General features: G+C 35.6%; 1 protein-coding gene across 7 annotated transcripts in view; it reads right to left on the bottom strand.

Annotated features, from left to right (window-relative positions):
- LOC106875847 (coiled-coil domain-containing protein AGAP005037) overlaps positions 1 to 11,045 on the bottom strand; it is an 877,187-nt gene that overhangs the window by 768,459 nt on the left and 97,683 nt on the right. For all 7 annotated transcript variants that reach the window (XM_052970540.1, XM_052970539.1, XM_052970538.1 and 4 more), the window contains exon 2: positions 3,716 to 4,179. In XM_052970540.1, the coding sequence (XP_052826500.1) occupies positions 3,716 to 4,179 (464 nt within the window). The remainder of the gene's footprint in view (positions 1 to 3,715; positions 4,180 to 11,045) is intronic.

Genomic DNA, 11,045 nt, shown 5'->3' on the forward strand with positions numbered 1-11,045 from the left:
TATATATATGCATGTATGTATATAAATCAGTATATATGTGTTTGCATGTATGTATGTACATATATACAAATATATATATACATACTTAAGAGATTATTTACATCTAGAAGATGCTTCTCTTTCATTCAACTCTGTTGAATGCAGTATTACCTAGGAAGATTTGATGTCATCAGACAGTATTCAATGACCATTGTGTTTTGAACCTGTACTATAATACCCTCCCATTAGTAGGCCAAAAGTTGTAACCAAATCAATGCTCATTAGCTCCTCCTTACTTCCAGCTAAATTACTCTCTCTTGCACTTTGCAAAATCTGGTTCTTTTTGTTGTTTCTCTCATCCTGCACACAGCTACCTTTAACTCTTTTCTCCTTATTCCAGTGTCTGTAAGTATTCCCCATACTAACTGGATAAAGAATCCTCTACAGCCAAACTCAACTGGAAATAGCCATACCTGCCATTCTTCTCCCTGTTATCTGCAAATGGTTCAGATACTTTATGCACTTCCATTCAGAATCTTGATCATACTATTCTTCCCATAGGTCAGTAATGTTGATCAGGATAATTTTCTTTGCCTTCTCTGACTTCAAAACTAAACCCACTCTCAGGTTTGTCTAGATGACCTTAGGAAGTTACAGCTTTTCCTCCTCTAATTTTCAAATCCAGTGATTGAGCTTCTTACAGCAAACTGATTCTTCTTTTTGCTGTAATCAATAACTTTTCTCCTTCCCTCATGAACTAAATTTATGGTGTTGTTTTCATTGGTTATTTGTGGTTCTTGTGTCTCTCTTGCTCCAGGGTATGATGTTACCTGCATCTCCTTTACACCTTGACAAGATGTGTAGATAGAGAAGTGAGTGGGTATGTTCACAAGATTGCAAAAAGAGGGAGATGGAGGGGAGGTGAATGTGGGTAAGGAGAGGGTGTTGGGGAGATGGGATGTGGGGGTAGATTTGTCAGGAACAGATTGTATATGGGAGCATAGACACAAGCACGTGCCTTTATAGCATTGATCTTACTTAGCTGGATGGGTCTTCTTCAGCACAGCAAATTGCCAGTTGTCTCAATTCATTGTCATCTTCGTGTGAAGCTCATTTGAAGATCATTTTTGACCACTTCATCTAGTGTCTTCCTCTTCCACAGATTCCCTCCCAATTCAGAGACTGGTACTAATTTATGCAATGGTTTTCATCCACATGCATTACATGTTGATACCAGCAGTCTTCTCTTTTGTACACTACATCTAATGCCTCTAATACCCAACTTTTCTCTCAAAATTTTGTCATACAAGCACAGTGACATTGCATATCCAATGGAGTATGTTGGTTTAATTTCTTTCAAGCCTTTGTATGTTCCCTTCATTCATAGCTTGTGTTTCTTTATCATGTAGTATTGCTGTTGATACACAGGCATCATACAATCTGCCTTTTACTTTGAGGGAGAATCCTTTTGTTACCTACAAAGGTAAAAGCTTTATGAACATTGTCCAGCCAGTTCTTATTCTAGCAACTATGCTTTCAGAATATCCTCCTCCACAGCTAATTTGGTCACCTAGGTAATGGTAACTACCTACTGCCTCTAAAAAAAACCCTGGGCATTTGAGGAAATCTATTTTCTGTGTGTTCTTAGTGCTTACAGTTCCTTCACATCTGCCACATACAAAGACTACTTTCTCTATTAACCTTCCTATGATTCCACTGTTCTTTTTATATGTCCATAGCTTGCACTGGCTACACTGTATGGAATTTCTACCTACATCCTTTCTACATATTGAGGAGGTTCATTTCCATTAGTAATTTGACTGTTTTCTGCTTACTAGGACTTTGGTCTTTGCTAAATTGGCTCTAAGGCCCTTTGATTCAAGTCCTTGCTTCCATACCTGACATTTCTCCTTTAATTCTATTGGAGATTAAACTATAAGAACAAGGTCATCAGCATAGAGGAGCTTCCAGGGGCAATCCGTTTTAAATTCCTCTGTTATAGCTGGGATGACTGATAAACTAGAAGGGACAGAAAACCAATCCTTGGTGAACTCCTACCTGTACACTAAGTTCGTTGCTATACTCATTGCTGACCTTCACCTTGATAACATCATCCCTGTACATGGCTTGGACAACTCTCACCAGCTTCTCATCTACTCCTAGCTTGTTTATCCATTAACCACCAGATGATGGAGTGAAGGACCCTGTCAGAGGCTTTCTCCATGTTGACAAATGCCAAGTAGAGTGGTTAAGTTTTGTCTTACTAGGAAGAAAGCATCAGTAGTGCTTCCACAGCACAAAATCAAGCTGCATGACATTTAGATTAACTCTCTTCCTAATTAGTTGAACTATGACCCTTTCTGTAACTTTCATGACCTGGTCCAGCAATTTGATACCTCTCTAATTATTTCTATCTAAAGCATCTTCTTTACTTTTGTGGCAGTTGAAAATAATGTTGCTACACCAGTTGTTGGGTATAACAACCTGATTAACTACATGGATGACTAAGTCATATACCACTCCACCATATATTTTAAGTATATCAGCGATAAATCCTGATGAACTAGGAGCTTTCCTTGTCTTTCTTCATTGCTTTATCTATCATGCTGCTGTCAACTCAGATAGCTGAGCCACATTAGGAACACTCTCTCTTTTCTATGCATTCTCCACATTTAGCAGCCTTTCATAGTGGCATTTCCATGCCTCTTTCTTTGCAAGTTATTTGTAACAGGCTGTTATTTTTATTGCTTTCTGTCCAGACTCCTATCCTAAACTTCACTCATCTGAGAGAGCTAAGCAGATAATTGAAACGTGAGGATTTCCATAGTAAATATCCTCCATGAATCTTTATCCTCTGTAATTATCAGAATGATTTCCATAATATCAAATTTTCCTAACCCTCCACATCCTTCACGTGACTAAAATCTTCAGATATATAGACAGGTAGCAGGACCGGAAAATGAAAAGACAGAGGAAGAGGAGAAAGAAACAGTGTGTGTGTATGAGTGTGCATGAGAGAAAGAGAGAAAATCAGATAGACAGAGGAATGAAGTAAAGATAGAAGAAAGAGAAAGGAAGATTCATTTCACTGTGTATGTGATAGAGTGAAAGTAAAAAAAAAGTAGAGGGTGTAAGAAAAAGAGGTTGAGAATGAGACAGAGAGAAAGCATGAGTGAAGGAGTGGGAGAGAGGGATGGAGAATCTATTGACAGTAGCTTGAAACTTCTTATCTCAGTTCATCATCACACTCTACCTAGCTCCACCCTGCTAACATTAAGTAAAGTAAGTCACCTCTCTTATTCCAGAAGTAACATAATTTATCTAACACTTATGGCAGATCACCTTACATATATAGAGTTACAAATAAGGTTATAGACTGATTTGACATCTGCACTGAATGGTATTAGATGAAGCTACTGATGATGATGGTAATGATGAAGATGGCTGTAGCAGTGATGATGGTAATGATTGTAGGGGTAAGATGGATGATAGTAATCTGGTAGTAATGAATATAATGCTAGTGATGGGAGTAGGGTATTTCTGAAAGTAATGTTAATATAAGTGGCAAAATATAGCTGTGATGCTGCTTATGATGAGAATTATTTTAGTTTTGGCAAAAATAACACTAGGTAACTGAAAAAAATTGTAAAGAATTTCTGTGCAAAACACAGTAACTGTAAATAAAATTAATAAAATAAAAATAAGTAAATAAAAAATAATCAAGTCCAAGACTTACATCATCACTGTTTTGGAATGAAGAATTTCCATTGAGAGAAAGTTTTCGTGAGCGACAGCATGCCACAGCAGCAATCTTAGCTGCTGGAGGAGACTTTACTTTTGCCTGACTTTTGTCTGTAGCAGGTAATCCTGAGTTGCCTGTTGATGAATCAGAGACAACAGACGTTGTAGTAGTACTGGTGGAAGTAAAGGAAGGTGAGGAGGAGGCAATGATGGTAGTAGAATTGGTAATGTCATTAGTAGTGGTAGCAACAGATATAACACCACCACTACTATTATAACTATTAGTGTTACTATCTAGAGGTAAGTTATTGCTACTGACAACACTGACTGTGGTAGAAGATGCAGAACTTATTGGCGTTGTAATAGTTGTTATTGTTGTTCTTGTAGGCTGATTTTCCAGTAAAGGTATCAACTCAGGTTGTAAAACTGTCTCTTCTCCTTCACTGTCTGATGCTGACACTGCAAAACAAAGTTATACATTGTATACAAACAAATTTATGCACACACACACACACACACACACGCGCGCGCGCGTGCACACGCACGCACACACACACACGCTTTCACACACAAACATATGGGGAGTAGAGAAAGAAAACAAAGTATTTTTAGTAAATGAAGAAGGAAGAAATAAACTCCTATCTTTAAAATTCAAAGAAAAACTACTTAACCTTTTGGTTAGCAAATGCAACCTTCACTTCATGAATATAGTTTGAATGTTTTCAGTTGAACATGTATTCCTGCTTTTAAGCAAGACCCTATCTAGCTTACTGTATATTTATATCTTAATCTATGTCTTTTACTGCTAATACAATGTTCTCTGCTCCCTTATGCAAGCGGACACTCCCTCGGGGTATACACCAAATTTTGTTTAACTCTTTCATCATTAGACTAACACTGACCAGGAAATCTGCTGTCTTGATTTTCTTTCCAAATACAAGTATTTTCAACTAAAACTAATTAGTAACAGCTCTAAATGTATCATAACTGTTTAATTTTAATGCAAAATAAAATAATTTAGATGGAATAAGGTATATGCAGGTAACTACAGAATAAATATATAAAATCAAACTATTCAAGACATTTAAATTTGGATAGAATAGCGGTATAGCATGAGTTGAGATTGATATAGACAGATTTTGAATTTAGATATAGTTGACTTTGGTATTTACAAAGTGTTCTTAATTCCAACAATGAAATAGAAGTTGTATATATACAGTGAAAGAGAGATGTGCTCCACAAAATACTCTCTTAAAGAAAATTCAAACTTTTAATCATGTAGATAGTTTAGCATTCTAATAATCTAACCCCTGCGACAGATATTTATACCACTGAATAAGAAATTGATTGATGAGGTGAGTTAATAAGCAAGTTTAATATAAAAATAAATTGTTTTGCTACCTAAATGAAGAAATTTTGGTAAAATATGTTTTCTATGAGCTAAGCTCAATGTCTAATTTCTCCAGAGCCAATTTACACCGAGTTATTTGTATTTGATATATTGACCCCCAGTGCTGATCCCAGTAAAACTAACCTCAGAATAGTGAGATTCAAACTTAAGACAACTAAGCCTCTACCACTATACTAGATAATGTCACATTAAGTAATCTGCACCGTAATACTTTGAAAGGGGTTATATAATGCAAATATGTTTACTATTTTAATATTGGTTTCTTAATTTGACAAAACTTTAAATTTTAATAAATAACCAGAAACAAGATTGTGTAGTATTCACACCAATCTCAAGTATTAGTAACACAACTGAAGCAAAATGCCTTTGCTTAAATGACATCCATTCGAATATTATAACATTAAATGATAGCAAGTACTAGTTAGCAAGAAGCAATAATAGTTGGCTTCTCTTCAGTTGCTAATGTACTTAAGAAACGCAAAAATGTTATGTCTCATTTTCTCAATGTTAAGCTTTGTATCTGAAGAAATCATTACAACAGAACAGAAATTAAAATAAAATGCAATGTAAAAAATGATTTCCTAATTATATATGTAAATTTGAAGTATACTTCCAAAGGTTACTGGAATCTGTTATATCACTTTTCTTTAGAGATATCCACCAGTAGCTAATTATTCTCATTAACCTCAGAAGAGTGTTTCAAGACTCTGCCTCATGGTACAATTTTAGTTCAGAACTACAAATTAATGAAAATCCCCAATTAAACTGCTCCTGTTGATAGTAAGCTGCATCTCCTCATGGTAATGATTTACAGCTAATTAAGTATGTTAGACACATCTACAGCATGAGTTACAAGATTCAAGTTCTGACCCTAACATTTGGTCAATTTAACCAGATTCAAATTTGAATACCAAAACTAATTTTTGGAATCTGTTACAAGGAGACCATTTAATCATCACATGCTACCCTGCTTAATACCAATCAGTTATGAAATTGCTACAATCTGATTTTAAGTATATTAGCTGAGACAAGTAGAGTTACAATGTTTGACTTATCAATGCAATTCATTGGTAGTTCTACAACCTGAAAATGTGATTCAGAACATTTTAATAACTCAAAACTAAATTACAACTGAAACTTACCTATTGTTATTCAAATAGAGATTCAGATTTATATCTAATATTCTTCACTCTAAACTTTAGTAAAACAGCATTTCCCTCCATGTCAACATAAAATATACTGTTCTGTAGCATAGTTTCTTCCATCTACTACTTCATTAATTATTTTGGTTTACCTAAATTTTGAAGAGGTTTATGGGACTAGTTGGTCTTTACAATATCATTGGAGTAAAAAAATTCCTTTCAAACTGGAAAAAAAAACCCTACAAGCAGTCACATAAGAGAATCACTGAAAAAAATTTGAAACGATTTTCTTGTACATTCACTAATTTTAAAGCTTATGTCAAAAGCTTAAATAGAATCATACAATATACAAATAATATATATTGTGGAAAGCTTTAGTAATGACAAATATAAACTGTTAGGAGAAATGGTAGAAATCTGCACTGGACATTGAAATAGAAAGTTGTAATATGTAAGTATGAATGAATTGGGACAATATTTGCCTCTAACATATTTGAATTGTCAATCAAATTAACTGAATTAAAAAAAAAAAAAGTTAAAGTACTTGGGATGATCTTTATACCAGTTCAAACAACTGAACAAAACTGATATTGTTAGATAAAGGTTAAATATTTGGAATAGTGTATTGTTCTGGTTCAAAGACAAATTACTTGAAAAACTAATGCTAGGAATTGTGAATTAGTGAGGCCCAAACGAAATATTCATAAAAATATGTGTGTGCGTGTATGTATGTAATTACATACAGGGACAAAATGCATTTCTATCCTGCCACACACACACACACACACACACACACACACACACACACACAGGTATGTAGATGGGCATGAGTGTGTGTGAGTGTTAACATATATATTTGAATAAATATAAATACACCTGACAGAATGTTACCAATGGTTTTGTACCAACTATTGCAGTTGATTTGAATAGATATATCTTTACTCATTTCAGTCATTGAACAGTGGCCATGCTGGGGCACTGTCTTGATGGGTTTAGTTGAACAAATCAATTCAGGTACTATCTTTATTTTTAATCTTTGTCCTTATTCTGTTGCTGAACCACTAAATCATTGAGACATAAACGAATCAACACTGGTTGTCAAGCAGTGGCAAGTGACAAACACAAACGTATGCATGCACACACGCATACACACATACCTTTTCTGTCCATCTTGTGTGCACTTGCCTTCTGCCCATTTACTGTAAAACAGTCTTTTGGGTAGTCGCATGTCAGGCATTCAAACAAGGTGGCCTGCCCATCTGACTTGCTATCTCCTCAGCAGTGTGTAAATGCTTGGCAAATCAGCTCAAGAGAGGACTTCCATGTCTGGGACCTTGTCTTGCCAGGGTTCCCAGGAAATTCACATATACATACAAAATGTGTTCCTTTCAGTTTCCATGTAGCAAATCCGCTCACAAGGCTTTAGTTGACCTTGTGCTATAGTAGAAGACACTTGTCCAAGGTTCCATGCAGTGGGACTAAACCTAAGATTGCATAGTTGAAAAGCAAGTTTCTTAACCAAAGAGCCACACCTACACCTATAACAGCCATATCTGCAACTATAGATTTATGTATACACACACACACACACACACACGTGTGTGTGCATGTTCACTTCTGTTCTTATTTATTTGAATTCTTCTACTTAGGAAGGAGCTGGTTTCTAACAAAGATATGAAGCTCCATTGTTGGAATGTAGATAACAAAAATTTTAAACTTGAGAAAAGATTTGCATATTTTTACTGTTCCACAAATGCAATCTGTAGATTGCATTTGTAATGTGCAGGTTATTTGGTTGATTTTTTTTTTCTGAAAGCCCTAGCTTTACAAAACCAAGAGCACCAATTATTATTGATATAAATATGAATTTATAATCTGGATATAGAAACTGGAGGTTTCAGAGAAGTTGTCCATAGTTATCCTCTTTCCTTTTTATTTTCAGAGAGAGATTCACATCAAGATGATAGCTAACCTATATGATTGTACATACTTTTTCTTGTCTGTCCCAAACAACAATATCCAGTTAGGTTGACAGATATTTTGATGGGAATGTTCCACCAGAATTACTGGTGTTAATATTTGTGTATGTATCTAATAACAATAAGATTTTCTATTTTTATTCTAGAACAGATTTTTTTTCCGAAGAGCATTGTATATTGTGTTTGCAACAACATCATTGCTGGTAGGGAGGTAGTTCCTTGATGACACTTTTGGGCAGCTGTGAAAAAACACATGTGTAATGCCTTCCATGGAAATATATAATCCACATTTTTGGTTGCATCTTGGAGATCCAAGAACTTCACTGTCTCTTTTGTTAATTAGGTATTTTGTAGAAATCCTGTTTTGGGATAGCATGTGTGTGTGTGTGTGTGTGTGTGTGTGTGTGTGTGTAGGTTAAGAAGCTGTGTAGTTAAGAAGCTCACTTGGCAACCACCATGTGGCACCTTGGACAAGTGTCTTCTATTATAGACCTAGACCAATCAATACCTTGTGAATGAATTTGGTAGACAGAAACTGTGTGAGAAGCCCATCATTTTTATATCATCAGCATCACCATCATCATTATCATCGTTTAACATCCACTTTCCAAGTTGGCATGGGTTGAGCTTCAATATCATCTTTGGCTTGGTTTTTATGGCTGGATACCCTTCCTAATGCCAACCATTTCACAGAGTGTACTGAGTGCACTTTTTGTACCATCAACACTAGTGAGGTACCTTGCAAGACAGAAAAGAACAGGGATAGAAGAAAAGGAAAAGCTCCCTTACTAAAGGGAAGTATTTGGGAGGTGAACGTAAGTGGTTTTATATCAGGTACCGAAAGGCTAGAATATGGTTGAGAGACAAGGAAATAAATGGCTGAAGGAGACAAAAGAAAAGTAGTGATGTGGTGCTAGAGCAAACTCTCAAAGAACAAGAAGGTGAGCATAAGAGAGGACATGGACAGTGAGTCAGGAGAGGTGATGAGAGAGTATATGCTTTCAAAAGAGTGTGAGAAGGTAAGTAAACAGGTCGTGGTTAATGTAGTGAATGATAAACAAGTGTGGATGTATGTAGAGGTGGAAAATATAGGGATACATAAGAGACTATAGTAGATGGGTTATGATGGTGGGACACTGAGAATGATAGTAGATAAGAGAGGTGTTTAGAATAGAGTATAGAAGAGGGGAGAAAAAGTGGTGGTTAAAGGCACAGAAAGATGACTAGTAGAAAAAGTGTGGGCAAATGATGAGGAATGGAAGTAGCTGGAAGGGTAAATTGTCAGGGAGGGGATATATGAGGAAGCCTTGAACATAGACATAGGCTCCAACCACCCACCAGCAGTCATTAAACAACTAGTTAATAATATTAGCAAGTGCATCTCCAATTTATCCACCAATAAAGATACTTTTGAAAAAGCTATCCCATGCTATAATGCTGCATTAGAAAGGTCCAACTTCAAGAATAGCTTAAACTACATTGAATCAAATACAAATAGACCAAGAAGATGCAGACAGAGGAAACTTTTATGGTTTAACCCATCTTATAGCATGAATGTAGGCACTAACATAGCTAGGAAATTCTTGAAATTAATAGACAATCACTTCCCACATTCACACAAGATTTTCAACAGCAATACTGTTAAAGTTAGTTATAGTTGCTTCCCCAATATAGGGTCAATGATACTCAACCACAATAAAAATAAACACACCAGAGATACCCCAAAAGACAATGCAATTTCAGATCTCCAAACAGCTGCCCTCTAAACAACAACTGTCACAAAAAAGAACTTGTATATGAGACTAAAATAACGGATCCTAAATGAGTAGCAAAGATGTATATCGGAATGATATACACAACGAAAGATACACACAACATTTGGCATCATTCAGAGACACAAATAATAAACACACAACATCCTTCTCCAATATGATATGGACATTGAAAGAATGTGGAATAAATAACCACCTAAGACCAGAAAATACAGAGGACAGGGCACCAAATATGATCTCTGTATCACTGAAAAACTAAATATCATGCACTCAACAGATAACATCCTAAATATTAGGAATGAAATCTTCTCTCCTTGCATATAAAAGCAATATTTCACACTTAAACACTTCAAAGAGAAACCATCACATGTGCCACTAATCCCTCCAGTGTAGCCCCTTTCCTGAATGTGAAATTTGAATATATATAACACATGAACTTCACATAGAAGAAATATATCCCCATGATGAACTACTTCAGCACACAAACATTATATACGCCTAGAATATAATATAAGATAATGCAAACAAATTTACTGCCCAACATCACTGTTTCACCCTAAAGCCAAATCCAAAGGAGATAACCGCTTAAAAGATATCATCCAAGAGTAGCGCCACTTGCTTTCTTTATGAGAATCTCTGCAAGTTCAACAAGACTGTGTTTTTATCTAAAATGAAGACAAACACCATTCCTCCATGTGACTGGCTTGAAAAATTGTTAAAATATTAAGATAATTTTCTATTTTTTGTAACATGAAACCAATAGTAGCCTAAATGCACAAATAAAGAAAGTCTATCCACCAATGCTGTGTTGAGCACACATTTTCATTATTTGACATTTACTTATATATATATATATATATATATATATATATATATAGTGAAGTATATTGCCACTTAAGTGTGGCTGACCCCTTAGGGGTGGATGTTACTGTTGCTTTTAGCCCCAGGAGGACATCTCCTCCAGCTGGCTTATCAACACACTACTGTGTCCTGTTTGCCAAGGGAAGTTATCCCTCCCATC

Source organism: Octopus bimaculoides, chromosome 9 (genome assembly GCF_001194135.2).
Source record: "Octopus bimaculoides isolate UCB-OBI-ISO-001 chromosome 9, ASM119413v2, whole genome shotgun sequence".
In the NCBI taxonomy this organism is placed as follows: domain Eukaryota; kingdom Metazoa; phylum Mollusca; class Cephalopoda; order Octopoda; family Octopodidae; genus Octopus; species Octopus bimaculoides.